Here is a 14,942-nt window from a genome sequence, read left to right as displayed (position 1 = left end):
TCTGTCCCCCTCTGTCTGTCTGGCGAGCCCCCTATAGCAAAAACCTCTAAAAAAAAAAACTTACTGGAGCCGGCAGGTGGTGTGGTGGTTAAGTGCGCTAGATTCCCATGTGGCTGATCAAGTCCTAGACCTGGCGGCTTGTGCGCACGCACTCTCTCTCACTCTGTCTCTCTCTAGACAAATTAAAGTAAATAAAGTTAAGTAAAACAGTTCTTTTAAAAAAGAATTTTTTTTTTTGAGCTGGCACGTCAAATTAAAATAAATAAATAAAAATTTTGAAAAGAATTATTTTATTTTAACTTTATTTATTTATTTATTTATTTTAATTTGACCAGCGAGAGAAAGAGAAAGTGAGAAAACAAGCTGCCAGTTCCCAGACTTGAACTGCAATCAACCATGTGGGAGTCCAGTGCCCTTAACCACCACGCCACCTGCCAGCCCCATTATCCCCACTTTTAGAGAGAAAAGAACACCCCAGGTTGGTGGAAGGAAAGGGAGCTGTCCCAGTCCACACCCTCCCCACCCACTTAGCCCAGGAGAAGCCAGGCTCCTTGGCCCTCTGTGGGTATCAAGTACCACCAGACTCTGGGTTCTGAACAGCTTCAGCTTCACTCTGCCGGTCATGTCTAGGTGGCGACATCCTCTGCCTGCCTGGAAGGATCGTGTCTGCCCCAGGCCCTGTGCTGGTGCCTAGGCACCTGCAGACAGAGCTGGTGCTGCGTTGCCACCAGGAGAACGACTGTGACCTCTGCGTGCGTGTGACTGTCCACTTAGCCGTGCACGGTGAGTGAGGCGTCTGTGACCATGCATGCACACATGTGTATGCCTCTGGGGTGGGCATGAGGACCCGGGGACTCTGTCAGCAGCCCCGGGCATCTTAGGCTCTCCTGGAGGACACTGGCTGAAGGACCCCTGGCTCCTGCTTACTAGTGCTGGGCTCTCTAGGAGCAAGCTAAGCCCAAGGCAGCCCAGAGCAGGGGTCCTGACCTGGGTCTTGCCCTTGGATCCTTCCAGGGCACTGGGAAGAGCCTGAAATTGAGGAAGAGTTTGGAGGAGCTGCTGACCCAGAGCTTAGGAACGGTGAGAACAGACTGGCCTGCCTGCCCCTTGCCAGGGACTTGCCTGCCGCCCCCGGCCTGACTCTGTCCTCTTGCTCACAGCCTCGCTGCAGGCCTACATTGTGCTCGCCTTCCAGGCCTACCCCACTGCCCGCTGCGTCCTGCTGGAGGTGCTCGTGCCTGCTGCCCTCGTGCAGCCTGGTCAGCCTGTGGTAGGCAAACCGTGATACTGACGACCATCCTCACCATATCCGAGACCCACCAAACGCATTATGTCTGATAAGTACAGGTTCCAGCCAGAGCTCTGGGCACATCCTCTCAGGCCTTTATACCTCAGGTTTTCTGTCCGGGACACGAGAAAGGAAGAGTCCCGTCTCACCTGTTTGACTTGTGAGAAACCACTGAGCGGTTTCCCCTATTTTATGCTCCCATCAGCAGTTATGGAAGTTTCAGTTACTTGCCACCTTTGCCAGCATTTGGTGATGTGACTTTACATTTTAGCCATTCTGCAATGCATGTAGTGATGTATTTTTGTGGTTTTAATTTGTGCGTTCTTTTTTTTTTTTCCTTTTTTGGGAGAGGTTTTTGCTATAGGGCGTGTGCGCTCGCCAGAAAGACAGAGAGACAGAAAGCGAGAAATCACCCCCCAGGGGGGGATGGCCACACCGCAATCCCTTCTCCTCCATTCTCCTCTGGGGATCTTGGGCACACACGCACATGTGCCCGGCGTGAGTTTTAAGTCTTTGAGTCCGGGATTTGAACCACGTTCGACTACGTGGGAGTCCAGCAATAGCCATTATGCTATCTGCTGGTCCCTTAATTTGTACATTCTTGATGAGTAATGAAAATGAGCACCTTTTCATGTGTTTATTTACATAACTTCCTTTGTGAAATACTATTAAAGGGCTTTTTAAGGGAGCCAGCAGTTAGCGTAATGGCTATGTCTATGTCGCTGGACTCCCACGTAGTCGACCGCAGTTCGCGTCCTGGACCTGGTGGCTTAAAACTCAACGCCGGGTGCGTGTGCGTGCGTGCCCAAGATCCCGAGAGGAGAATGGAGGAGAAGGGATTGCGTCGTGACCATCCCCCCTGGGGGGTGATTTCTCACTTTCTGTGTCTAATGTCTCTCTCTGTCTGTCTGGCGAGCGCACGCGCCCTATAGCAAAAATCTCTCTAAAAAAAAAAAGGGCTTTTTAAAAATAATAAGCTTAGAGGCCAGCCAGCAGGTGGTGTAGTGGTTACCCAGCTGAACTGCATGGCCAGCTGCAGTTCAAGTCCCAGACCTGGTGGCTTGAAAATCATGCCAGGTGCATGTGTGTGTGTGTGTGTGTGTGTGTGTGTGCCCACAATACCAGGAGAATGGAGGAGAAGGGATTGTGGTGTAGCCATCCCTCCGACGGGTGATTTCTCACTTTCCCTCTCCCTTTCTCTCTCTCTTTCTTCCTGGGGAGCCCATGAACCTTATGGCAAAAACCTTTTAAAAAATTTAATTTTAAAAAACAATTATTTTATTTAACTTTAATTATTTATTCATTTATTTATTTTTAATTTGGCCAGAGAGGGACAGAGTAAGAGAGAGAGAGAGAGAGAGAGAAAGCTGCCAGGTCCAAGACTCGAACCATGGTCGGACATATGGGAGTTCATTGCCCCAACCAGCATGACACTGGCCGGCCCCACATTGAACTTTATTTATGATAGTGTGCATGCACAAGAGAGAGAGAGAAACACCCTTGACAGGGTCCCATCGAGCTGCAGTTCCCCTTCCCTGTCTCTCCTGCTCATCAAGATTGCATGCATACCCTGCATATTTCCAAGCCAGCCTGGTGATCCAAACCCACAGAGGCCATATGGCCTCCAGCACCACAGTTCAGTTTACTACTGATTGTGTCACCAGGCTGGACCCTGTTAGTTTTTTGACCACTTAGAAAAAAGGGAATAGTTTTATCTCATATAGTTGTTGTGAGAATCAAGTAAGTTGATATATGTAAAACACTTGCAGTAATGCCCAGCCCTAAAAAGTCTCAGTAAGTTTAATTTTTCTTCTTCTTTTTTTTTACCCCCAGTATGCTCTAGGGTACTTGTGCTTGCCAGAGAAAGAGTAAGAAAGCAGCCCCCTAGGAGGATGACCATGCCACAGTTCCTTTTCCTCTATTCTCCTCTTTAGATTTTGGGCATGCACACACAGACACCTGGTGTGTTTTTCAAACTTCTGGGTCCAGCACTTAAAGTTTTGCATTGACCTTGTGGGATCCAGCCCCCTTACCCACCATGCCACCTGGCTGGCGCATTAATATTTCCTTTTGTACAGTAATCCTCAAAACTACCCAATCAGCTAGGCATTATTTTCTTTCTTTCTTCCTTTTTTTTTTTTTGGAGGTTTTTGCTATAGGGTGCATGCACTTACCAGAGAGACAGAAAGCTAGAAATCACTCCCCAGGGGGGATGGCCATGCCATAATCCCTTCTCCTCTATGCTCCTCTTGGGATCTTGGGCATGCACGCCCATGCAACCGATGCGAGTTTAAGCCACCGGGTCCGGGACTCAAACCGTGGTGGCTTATATGGGAGTCGAGCATTTTAGCCATTACGCCATCTGCTGGTCCCTAGGCATTATTATTTTTTTAAAGAATTGTTTATTTTATTTATTATTACTATGTTTATTATTTTAAATTTGACCAGACAGAGACAGAGAGAAAGTGAGAAAGCAAGCCACCAGGTCCTGGACCCAAACCATGGTTAGCCATGTGGGAATCCAGCATCTTAACTACCACACCACCTGTCAACCCCCACTAGGCGTTATTATTATTATTATTATTTTTAAATAGGTCGACCAAATTAACTACTTTAAATTCTGGTTTTTTTTTTAATTATTTTATTCAATTTTATTTATTCATTTTAATTTGACCAGAGAGACAGAGAGAAAGTGAGAAAGCAAGCCACCAGGTCCGGGACTCAAACCATGGTAGCCATGTGGGAGTGTCCAGCGCCCTAACCACCACGCCACTTGCCGGTTCCAGCATTATTTTAATCCTCATTTTTCAGATAGGAAAACTGAAGCTAGGAGAGGGGCTGTCTGTGAGCTGGATGCCCTTCTCTGGACTCTTAGACTAATTCATGCTCCTCCTGCTACACACAGGTGTAAGCACCATGGTGTGGGAGCTTCTCCCTGTCTTAGGATGCTGGCAGGTTTACCTCCAAAGGGGTCAGGTCACTCAACCCTTTGACTTCCCCTCCAGTGTCGGCCCCTAGCCCATATCCTCTTCTCTGGAAAATTGTAGACTGGAGGAACTTCTTTATTTTTTTTTCTGGAGAGGTTTTTGCTATAGGGCGTGTGCGCTCACCAGACAGACAGAGAGAGACATAGAGACAGGCAGACAGAAAGCGAGAAATCACCCCCAGGGGGGATGGCCACGCCGCAATCCCTTCTCCTCCCTTCTCCTCTCGGGATCTTGGGCACACACGCACATGCACCCGGCGTGAGTTTTAAGCCACCGGGTCCGGGACGCGAACTGTGGTCAACTAGGTGGGAGTCCAGTGACATAGCCATTATGCCAATTGCTGGTCCCGACTGGAGGAACTTCTGCTTGGCCCTCCTCACAAGGGAATTGTGAGGAGCTTTGAGGCACTAGGTATGGGACTGCTTCTGTAGGGAGGGACCCACATTTGTGTTGGGGTGTCTCACCACCTTAGCTTTGCCCGGGTGATCCAGGACAGCAGGGTGGGGGCAAGGATACAAATAGCCAGGACCCCTCCTGACACCCCCACCAAGGGTGTTGTCTTTAGAATTGGGTACCCTTGGCACCAGCAGGTGGCGTGGTGGTCAAGGTACTCGACTCCCACATGGCCAACTGCGCTTGAGTCCTGGACCTGGCGGTTTGCTTTCTCACTTTCTCTCTCTCTCTCTGGTCAGATTTAAAAATAATAATAATAATAAATAAAATAAAAATAATTCTTAAAAAAATCATTGGGAACCCTTAGGGAAAACTTTAGTGAGTGGTTTCAAGCTGCCCAGTGTAAGAATAGTCACTGTCTGAGGAAGGAGGGTGGTGAGCAGACTGGTTCACGCAGAGGAGCCCACAGCCCTTGGTCTGGACTCTGGATCCTGTGCCACCAGCCTTCCCCACTCCCTCCTTGCAGGGCTCTGTGGTCTTTGACTGCTTTGAGGCTGCCGTGGGAGGAGAAGTGCAGATCTGGTCCTACACTCAGCCCAGGTACCAAACAGAACTCAACCTCACACAGCAGCTGCCTGGTAAGTGACTCCAGAGCCTCAGGAGCCCCAAGTCCTGGCCCCCCTACTACCTGCCCCTCTGTCCACGCCCCTCCGCCTTCACCCTCTTCCCAGTCCCTGTCTACTCTCAGGCAGGAGTCTGAGCTCACATCCTCCCTAGAATCAGTCCGTCAGGGCTTCTTTTCCCCGGGTAGCATGGATTTCCAGTCCCCAGAGAGGGTGCTTTGAACCCTGGGTAGATGTGGGTGGTACTGAGGGGACAGAGACCCCTTCCCAGTGCCCCTCACGGGTGGGATTGCCCCTGTTCTTTCCGTGGCTCCCAGCCCCACTGGAGGCTTTTCTGTGATCTCTCCCCAGACTGCAGGGGGCTGGAAGTCCAGGACAGCATCCAGAGCTGCTGGGGTAGGGGATAGGGCCAGCGGGCGGGGAGGAGGGAGGGCAAGGTCTGGAGAGTGAGGGACCTTGGAATCAGCTTCAGATCCGGGCTGCCTCATCCCAGAGCTCACAGAACACGTTAATGCATTCATAGCTCCATAACACAGGGACCGCAGTGCCTGCTACTCGGCGCCAGGCACCGGGAATGTAGAGACAAATCTCTCTCACACTCCTGTTACACACATCTCTTAGTACTAGGGACATCTAGAGGCCCAAAGCATCGTTGGGATTATGATGTCCCCTCCAGATATCAAGGTAAAAATAACATTAAGTCCAGAACAAAGACTAGGAAAGTTTAAGTTCTGACTTCCCCATACTCACTATTTAGATTTAATTTTATTTTTTTAAAATTTTTTGAGAGGTTTTTCTTTGTGCTATAGGGCGCATGCGCTCGCCAGACAGACAGAGAGAGACAGAGAGACAAAAAGCGAGAAATCAAGACGGTCACACTGTAATCCCTTCTCCTCCGTTCTCCTCTTGAGATCTTGGGCACACACGCACGCACACGCGCCCGGCGTGAGTTTTAAGCCACCGGGTCCGGGACGCGAACTGCGGTCAACTATGTGGGAGCCCAGCGACATAGCCATTATGCTAACTGCTGGTCCCAGTGCAGATGTTTTCTGAACTATTTAGTTTTTTCACCTTCACTCTCTTTTGGTCCTTAAACTTGGCCTGCTTCTTTGGCAATTTATTAAAAACTACTCAACACCAGAGCTTTGAAAACACAGATACGCATCATGCATTTCATTTCTTTATTTGTTCAGTAGATACCCGCTCATTTCTTCAGACATGCTTATCGAGTAGTGAGTCTGTGCCAGGCATAGCCCTACCATCGGCGATAAATCAGTGCACAGAACTGACAAAATCCTCTGCTCTCACGGAGCTGGGAGTCAGGGTCTGGGTGGGAGTGAGGGGGTCTTAGTAAACACAGGGAGCTGTGCAGTGTGCAATACATTAGATGGTGAGTGGGGCTGTGGGGACATTGGGGGGAAGAAAAATAACAAGGTCTGGAGGTGCGATGATCAGAGTTGACCTCACTCCAGTGACCAAAGGTCTGAAGGAGGTGAGGGAGGAGCCACATGAGTGCCTGAGGGGAGAACGGTTCTGGGCAGAGGGAGAAGAGCTGGGGTGGGAGTTTGTTGGGTGTGTTTAAGTGATGGCAAGGAGGCCAGTGTGTCTGCAGTGAGTAACTAAGGACGTAAGTCCTAGGGGATGAGGTTGGGCAGCTACATTGGGTAGGGCCTTGCAAGCCCTTATAAGGACTCCAGCTGTTACTGGGAGTAACATGGGTCTGAGCAAGGGAGAGTGATTTGGCTGCAGAGGAGTGGAGCTAGTTGTCCCAAGAGCCTCCATGAGGTCAGTCCTAGGGCAGCTCCTGGTCTGGGACGAGGACAGAGGCTCTGCTCTCCAGGCACATCCCAGGCTAAGAGGTTTGAAGGAAGTTTGGAAGAGTCAGTTGGTGATCAAGGTCCAGGCTTGGGTGTGCAGAGGAGTTGGAGGGAGGATACCTAAGCAGTCCTCTCTCTGGCTCCCCGTGCAGCCCTGCCCTGGCTCAATGTGTCGGCAGATGGTGACTACGTGCACCTGGTACTGGACATCTCTGAGAAGCAGCACTTCAGCCTCTCGCTGTACTGGAATCAGGTCCAGGGTTCCCCCAAACCCTGGTGGCACAAAAACCTGGTAAGGCCTCTCTGTTCTCAAGCCCACTCCCACTCCACACTAATGCCCATGCTAAAGATGCACACGTGTCACCAAAGGGGACCCTTGAGGACACACCCAAACCCAGAGAGCACCGGTGGCGGAACTTCTGCCTGCCTGGTCTCCTCGACTACAGCCTCCCCCCGCCCTCGCCTTTATCTTCTCTAACTTCTGTGCCTCTGCTTGTCCCACAGACTGGACCTCAGAACATTACTCTGAACCATACAGACCTGGTTCCCTGCCTCTGTATTCAGGTAGGAGTCCAGCCCAGTGCCACGAAGGGAACTGGGAAGACGGGGAAGGAGTGGCCCCTGCTTTCCCGTTCTCACCACTTCCTCTTTGAGGAGGAGATATGGCTCTCTGCATGCCTGGCCTCTCTTCGTTCTTGCTGTCTTACACCTTCTGCCTTTCACATGCCCAGAATGTTCTTCCTGATTCTCCAGCCTCAGGATTCCCACTTATGCTCCATGACCTTGTTTAGACGTCACCTCTTCTGGAAGCCTTCCCCTACCCCTCTAATTCTCTTCATGCTCCCCTGGAGGTCAAGCATGCGCTATGGACTCAAACTGGTTTGAATCCTGGTTGTTGAATTTGCTAGGCTATGTGACCTTGGGCAAGTCCCTTCACCTCTCTGAGCCTGCTTCCCATCTGTAGAACGGGAATATGACTGTTTTAATCCAGGCTTGTGTGCGTTCACTCTTCCCTCTCCTCTTCCTTGCACATTTAACTGGTCTTCACGTCCCATCACTGTACCTCTGATACTAATGTGTCTCATTCTCTTTCCCCTCCTCTCCATCTCAGCCCAGTCTGCCCTCCCTCATTTCTCCTGTAGGCTGTTTCCGTAACCTTTGGCCCTACTGTCCCATCCATCGCCTCCCAGGTTTTCTGGCCCCATACTCTGCCCCTATCTGAATCTCTCCGTTATAGTTCCCCCATGATTCCCCGTCGATGGCCTTTATTACATCCAGTGGAGCTACTTACCAAGACACACCCACCTCTGTGCCTTTGCTCAGGGGGCCCCACAACCTGAACTGCCCACTCTCCATTTCTGTACAACCAAATCATCCCGGCTCATCTGTCACGTCTTTCCCAAAGCCCTCCCCCAACCACCTGGCCTCTCCTAGCTCCAAATCCCCTTGCGCTTCTGCTGTCCCTACTTGTCCACTCTGCACTTCCTTTCTTATTTGGACACCTGTCAAATTTCTCCTTGCACACAAAAGAGCTTCAAGAAATACTCTGAAGTGAGTGATTGCTTTACTAATGTACTTACATACTTTATTCTTTCTTGAAAAATTATTTCGTTTAACTTTATTTACTTACTCATTTTTAATTTTGTCAGAGAGGGACACAGAGAGAGAAAGAAAGAGAGAGAGAAAGTAAGAAGGCAAGCCACCAGATCCAGGACTCAAACTGTGGCCAGCCATGTGGGAGTCCAGCGCCCTTAACCACCACACTACCTGCCAGCCCCACATACTTCATTCTTAAATAATTATGAGTTTATGATTGCTCTGAAGGGCCAGCAAATCATATATATTTCAAATGGAATAACTGTTGGAGCCTTGCACGGCGCCTGACATGGGTGCTAACTGTTGAAGGACTGGATGGATGATTCTGCCATCTAGCACAGAATGTCTGCTGTGACTTAAATATCCTCAATGTCAAGCTCAACACCTGCCACAAAGTAGGTCTTCTTCTTTAAAACTCTGATGAATAAGGGATCAGCAGTTGGCGTAATGGTTACATTGCCAGACTCCAACTATGTGGGAGTAGTAGTCAACATAGTTGACTGCAGTTCGAGTCCTGGACCTGGCACCTTAAAAGTCATCCCAGGCATGTGTGCATGTGTGCCCAAGATCCCGAGAGGAGAATGGAGGAGAAGGGATTGTGGCGTGGCCATTCCCCCTGGGGGGGAGGTATTTCTTGCTTTCTGTCTTGTCTTTCTCTGTCTCTCTGATGAGGCCCTATAGCAAAAACTTCTCTTAAAAAATGCTGATGAATAAATTTACATGTTATCTCAAGTGCTTAAAACAGGGCTAAGCATATAATAGGTGCTTTTTAAAATTTTTTGTTGTTGTTGTTTTTGTTTTTTGCCATAGGACATGTGCTCTGGCCAGAGAGAGACAAAGAGAGAAGGAAAATGAGAAATCCCTCCTTCATTCTCCTCTCAGGATTTTTTTTTTAGAGGTTTTTGCTATAGGGTGCATGTGCTCCCTGGAAAGACAGAGAGAGACAGAGAGACAGAAAATGAGAAATCCCCCCCCCAAGGAAGGATGGCCACACCACAATCCCTTCTCCTCCATTCTCCTCTCGGGATCTTGGGCACACACGCACACGCGCCCGGTGTGAGTTTAAGCCACCAGGTCCAGGACTCGAACCACAATTGACTACATGGGAGTCCAGCGACATAGCCATTACACTAACTACTGGTCCCACCTCTCAGGATTTATATAAAAAAATAATTGTTTCTTGAGCTGCTTCAAGATGAAGCTGAATATCTCCTTCCCTGCCATTGGCTGCCAGAAACTCATTGAAGTGGACGATGAATGCAAATTTTGTGCTTTTTATGAAAAGCGTATGGCCACAGAAGTTGTGCTGACGCTCTGGGTGAAGAATGCAAGGGTTATGTAGTCCAGATTAGGGGTGGAAATGACAAACAAGGTTCCCCTATGAAGCAGGGTGTCTTGACCCATGGCGGTGTCTGCCTGCTACTGAGTAAGGGACATTCCTGTCATAGACCAAGGAGAACTGGGGAAAGGAAGCGAAAATCGGTTCGGGGTTGCATTGTGGATGCCAATCTGAGTGTTCTTAACTTAGTTATTGTAAAAAAGGAGAGAAGGATTTTCCAGGACTGACTGATACCACGGAGCCTCATTGCTTGGGGCCTAAGAGAGCTATGAGATCAATCTTTCTAAAGATGATGTCTGCCAATATGTTGTAAGAAAGCTCTTAAAGGGGACCAGCAGGTGGTGTGGTGATTAGGGGTGCTGGATTCCCACATGGCCGTCCATGGTTCAAGTCCCAGAGCTGGTGGCTTGCTTTCTCTCTCTCTCTCTCTCTCTCTGTACCTCTCTGGTCAAATTGAAATAAACAAATAAATAAATAAATGAATAAAGTTAAATGAAAAACATTAAAAAAAAAATGAAAGAAAGAAAGCTCTTAAGTGAAGAAGGTGAGATTCCTAGGACCAAAGCACCTAAGATGCAGCGTCTTGTGACTCCCCGTGTCCTGCCACACATACGCCGGCGTACTGCCCTCAGGAAATGATGTACTGAAGAAAACTAAGGAAGAGGCAGCAGAATATGCTAAACTTTTGGCCAAGACAATGAAGAAGGCTAAAGAAAAATGCCAAGAACAGATTGCCAAGAGACGCAGGCTGTCCTCTCTGAGAGCTTCTACTTCTAAGTCTGAATCCAGTCAAAAATAAGATTTTATAAGAGAAAAAAACATAAATAAGATCAAATCTCAAATCTCAAAAAAATTTTTTATTTTAATTATTATTATTTGCTTACCAGAGAAAGGGAAAGTGAGAAAGCAAGCTGCCAAGTCTGGGCCTCGAACTGTGGTAAGCCATGTGGGAGTTCAGCATCTCAACCACCATGCTACCTTCTAGCTGACCATGGTTCGAGTCCTGCTCCTGGCAGCTTGAAAATCACACCAGGTGTGTGTGCATGGCCAAAATCTCAGGAGGAGACTGGAGGAGAAGAGATTAAGGGTAGCCATTTGCCCTGGGGGGATTATTTCTCACTTTCCTTCCCTCTCTCTCTCTCTCTCTCTAGTGACCACATGTGCCTTATGGCAAAACCTTACAAAAAACAAACAGAATAAATGAATGTGTCATAGTACCTGACACATAGTAAGTGCTCACAGAGTGATTGTGGAATGAATTAAAATTTATTACTGAAGGTTCCTTGTACCTATCATACCACTAAAACATATAGTGGGCTTAAAAGTTTGTTGGACAGAGACCAGCAGATGGCATAATGGTTATGTCACTGGATTCCCACATAGTCGACTGTCCTCGTCCCAGACCCAGGCTTAAAACTCGCATCAGGTGTGTATGCATGTGTGCTCAAAATCCCAAGCAGAGAATGGAAGAGAAAGAACTGTGGCATGGCTATTTCCCCGGGGGGAGGGGTGTGTGCAATTTCTTTTTTTCTGTATCTCTCTGTCCCATGAATGCATTCACCCTATGGCAAAATCTCTCTTAAACAAAACAAAACAAAACAAAACAAAACAAAAAAACCCAGCAGGTGGCATGGTGGTTAAAAGTGCTGGACTCCCACATGGTTCGAGTCCCAGACCTGGTGGCTTGATTTCTCACTTTCCCTCTCTCTCTCTCTCTCTCACTCTGCCCCTCTGTAATCAAAATAAATGAATAAATAAATAAAGTTAAATAATTATTTTAAAAAGTTTGTTGGATGAAGACATGCTTGGCATAGCGTTTGCTGGAAGACTGAATGAATTAAAGGGGGAAAATTTCGGGCAAGTGTTTGTGAAATATGTGCTTAATGAACGGGTCCCCAGTGCCTTCCAGAGGGCCTGGCACAAACTCACAGTGGGTTGACTGCACCGAACTGACATGAACAAAACCGTTTCCTTTCTAGGTGTGGCCCCTGGAGCTCGACTCGGAGAGGATGAACTTCTGCCCCTTCAGGGACGGTGAGGGACCCGCCAGGGCCTGGGCTGCGGGTGGTGTGGGTGGATGGTGCCAGTTACAGAGTGACCACCCTCTCCCTGCAGACCCCCGTGCACACCGGAACCTCTGGCGGGCAGCCAAGCTACGCCTGCTGCCCCCGCGGAGCTGGCGGCTGGACGCGCCCTGCTCACTGCTGGCGGAGGCTGCGCTGTGCTGGCAGGCACCGGATGGGGGACCTTGCCTGTCTTTGGTCCCGCCACTGCCCCGGGAGAATGTCACTGTGAATGTAAGTGAGGGGGAGGGTGGCCCTGGGGTAGGGAGAAGGGCAATCCTGGGGTCCCTTTTCTTGACCCCATCTCTTTCCACAGAAGCCTCGTGAGTTCCCGTTGCTGGAAGGTCACCCTAACCTCTGTGTCCAGGTCAGAAGGGAATGTTCTAGCGCTGGGCGGGGGCAGGACCTTACTGATGTCGACAAGTCACTGGCCTCCACATTCATTTTATTCTTGGGTCCCTAAGTCATAGTAATTATGGGCTTCTTTTCTGGGAATTCCAGTATTTATTTTAGCAGTGCAGGAACCCTAGGCAAGCCATTTTACCTCTCTGAATGTCAGTCTCCTCATCTATTCAGTGATGAAAATAACACCAACTTCTTCACAGAGCAATCGTGAAGACGAAGTAAGTGAAGTGCATCGTCTCAGGAACTGGCACAGATTAAATGCTTCGTAAATGCTACCTGCTCTTATTATTGCTATAATATTGTCATTATCCTATTTTCCCACCTGTAGAATAGGCTGCTCTGCATCCTTTGGGGAGATTACAAAAACATCCATTCGTTCAAGATTTATGGAGCACCTGCTATGTGTCAGGCATAGTTTTAGGCACTCATCAGTGAACAAAACCAATATATGTCCCCCACCCTCATAGAGACTATGTTCTAATGGAGAAAGGCAGACAATGGTTGTGGTAAGTTATACAGTATGTTAAACTGCTGGACTCCCACATAGCTGATTGCAGTTTGAGTCCTGATGGCTTGGAACTCATGCCAGGCATGTGTGTGTGCATACCCAAAATCCTGAGAGGAGAAGAGATTGTGGCATGGTCATCCTCTCCCTTGGGGCAGGGGGTGCGATTTCTCACTTTCCCTCTCTGTCTGGTGAGTACATGCACCCTATGCCAAAAACCTAAAACAAAAATGGCATACAAACACTATGGGGAAAGGTAGAGGCATAAGCGAGGATTAGGACTACAATTGTTTTTTTGTTTTTGTTTTTTATTTTTTGAGAGGTTTTTGCTATAGGGCGTGTGCGCTCGCCAGACAGAGAGAGAGACAGAGAGAAAAAAGCGAGAAATCACCCCCCAGGGGGGATGGTCACGCCACAATCCCTTCTCCTCCATTCTCCTCTCGGGATCTTGGACATGCACGCACACGCGCCCGGCGTGAGTTTTAAGCCACCGGGTCCGGGACGCGAACCGCAGTCGACTACGTGGGAGTCCAGCGACATAGCTATTACGCACAGTTTTAAGTAGTGGTCAGGTGAGAATCTTCTCTTTGAGAAGGTGGTTGGATGAGAAGAGAAGGTCTCCAGTGCTTTGTAAGACATGAAAAGAGCCTTCAGGTTATAAGGCTCTTTAACACATGAGGCTGAGGCTGAGAAACATGGGTGGCTTCAGTGATATAGCCTTGAACTCAGAGCTGCCCAAGGTGAGGTCTAGAGTGCAGAACCCCAACCCCACAGGGTTTCTCTTGCCTGTCCCTTCTCTTTTGGTCTTGGCTCTTGCTTTTATTTATTTATTTATTTATTTATTTATTTTTAGAGAGAAAGAGATTTTTGCTATAGAGCATATGTGCTTGCCAGAGAGACAGAGAGAAACAGAGAGACAGAAAGCAAGAAATCCCCACCCCCAGGGAGGATAGCATGCCACAATTCCTTCTCCTCCATTCTCCTCTCAGGATCTTGGACACACATGCACACCTGCCTGGCGTGAGTTTTGAGTTGCCAGATCTGGGATTCGAAACAGTTGACCATGTAGGAGTCTAGTGACATAACCATTATGCCATCTGTTGGTCCCTTGGCTCTTTCTTTTCTTCCTTTTTTTTTGAAGAGGCTTTTTGCTATAGGGCATATGTGCTCGCCAGAAAGACAGAGACAGAGAGACAGAAAGTGAGAAATCACCCCCCAGGGGGGATGGCCACACCGCAATCCCTTCTCCTCTATTCTCCTCTCGGGATCTTGGGCATGCACGTACATGCACCCGGCGTGAGTTTAAGCCGCCGAGTCTGGGGCCCGAACCGCGGTCAACTACATGGGAGTCCAGCGACATAGCCATTACGCCATCAGCTGGTCCCACTTTTTTTTTTTTTTTAAGAGAGGATTTTTGTTGTAGGGTGCGTATTTTTCCCAGGGGGAGAGAGAGACAGAGAGAGAGACAGAGAGAGAGACAGAGAGACAGAAAGTGAGAAATCACCCCCTGGGGGGATGGCCATGCCACAATCCCTTCTCCTCCATTCTCCTCTTGGGATTTTGGGCATGTATGCACATGTGCCTGGCATGAGTTTTAAGCTGCAGGGTCCAGGACTCAAACCATGGTCAACTACTTGGGAGCCCAGCAATGTATCCATTATGCCATCTGCTGGTCTCACTCTTGCTTTTCCTAATATCCCTGACTCTGTCCTCTTCCAAGCAGGTGAGCAGCTGGGAGAAGTTGCAGCTGCAAGAGTGCTTGTGGGCAGGTGAGTGGGGCCTGGGGCCAGCTAGGACAGGGCCGCTGCAGCAGGGGTGAATCCTGGAGGGGCCAGTTTCTGGGGTCAAAGGTCAAGGCACAGGGTGTGGGATGGCAAGTGGCAACCCCCAAGAACACTGGCTCTTGCTCAGAGCAGTCTCTCACTC

The 14,942-nt window shown here is 48.9% G+C and overlaps 1 protein-coding gene across 1 annotated transcript in view; it reads left to right on the top strand.

The window, feature by feature from the left end:
- Positions 1–14,942, top strand: part of IL17RC (interleukin 17 receptor C) — a gene marked incomplete in the record, with an annotated part of 19,812 nt that overhangs the window by 1,195 nt on the left and 3,675 nt on the right. The window contains 11 exon segments of the mRNA XM_027773241.1: positions 631–783; positions 1,015–1,080; positions 1,161–1,270; positions 5,195–5,306; positions 5,643–5,687; positions 7,261–7,400; positions 7,613–7,672; positions 12,023–12,077; positions 12,159–12,340; positions 12,423–12,473; positions 14,740–14,785. Of these exon segments, the coding sequence (XP_027629042.1) occupies positions 631–783; positions 1,015–1,080; positions 1,161–1,270; positions 5,195–5,306; positions 5,643–5,687; positions 7,261–7,400; positions 7,613–7,672; positions 12,023–12,077; positions 12,159–12,340; positions 12,423–12,473; positions 14,740–14,785 (1,020 nt within the window).

Source organism: Tupaia chinensis, unplaced genomic scaffold, assembly GCF_000334495.1.
Source record: "Tupaia chinensis unplaced genomic scaffold, TupChi_1.0 Scaffold000333_1, whole genome shotgun sequence".
Taxonomy (NCBI): Eukaryota; Metazoa; Chordata; class Mammalia; order Scandentia; family Tupaiidae; genus Tupaia; species Tupaia belangeri.
This window is presented reverse-complemented; position numbering and strand designations above follow the sequence as displayed.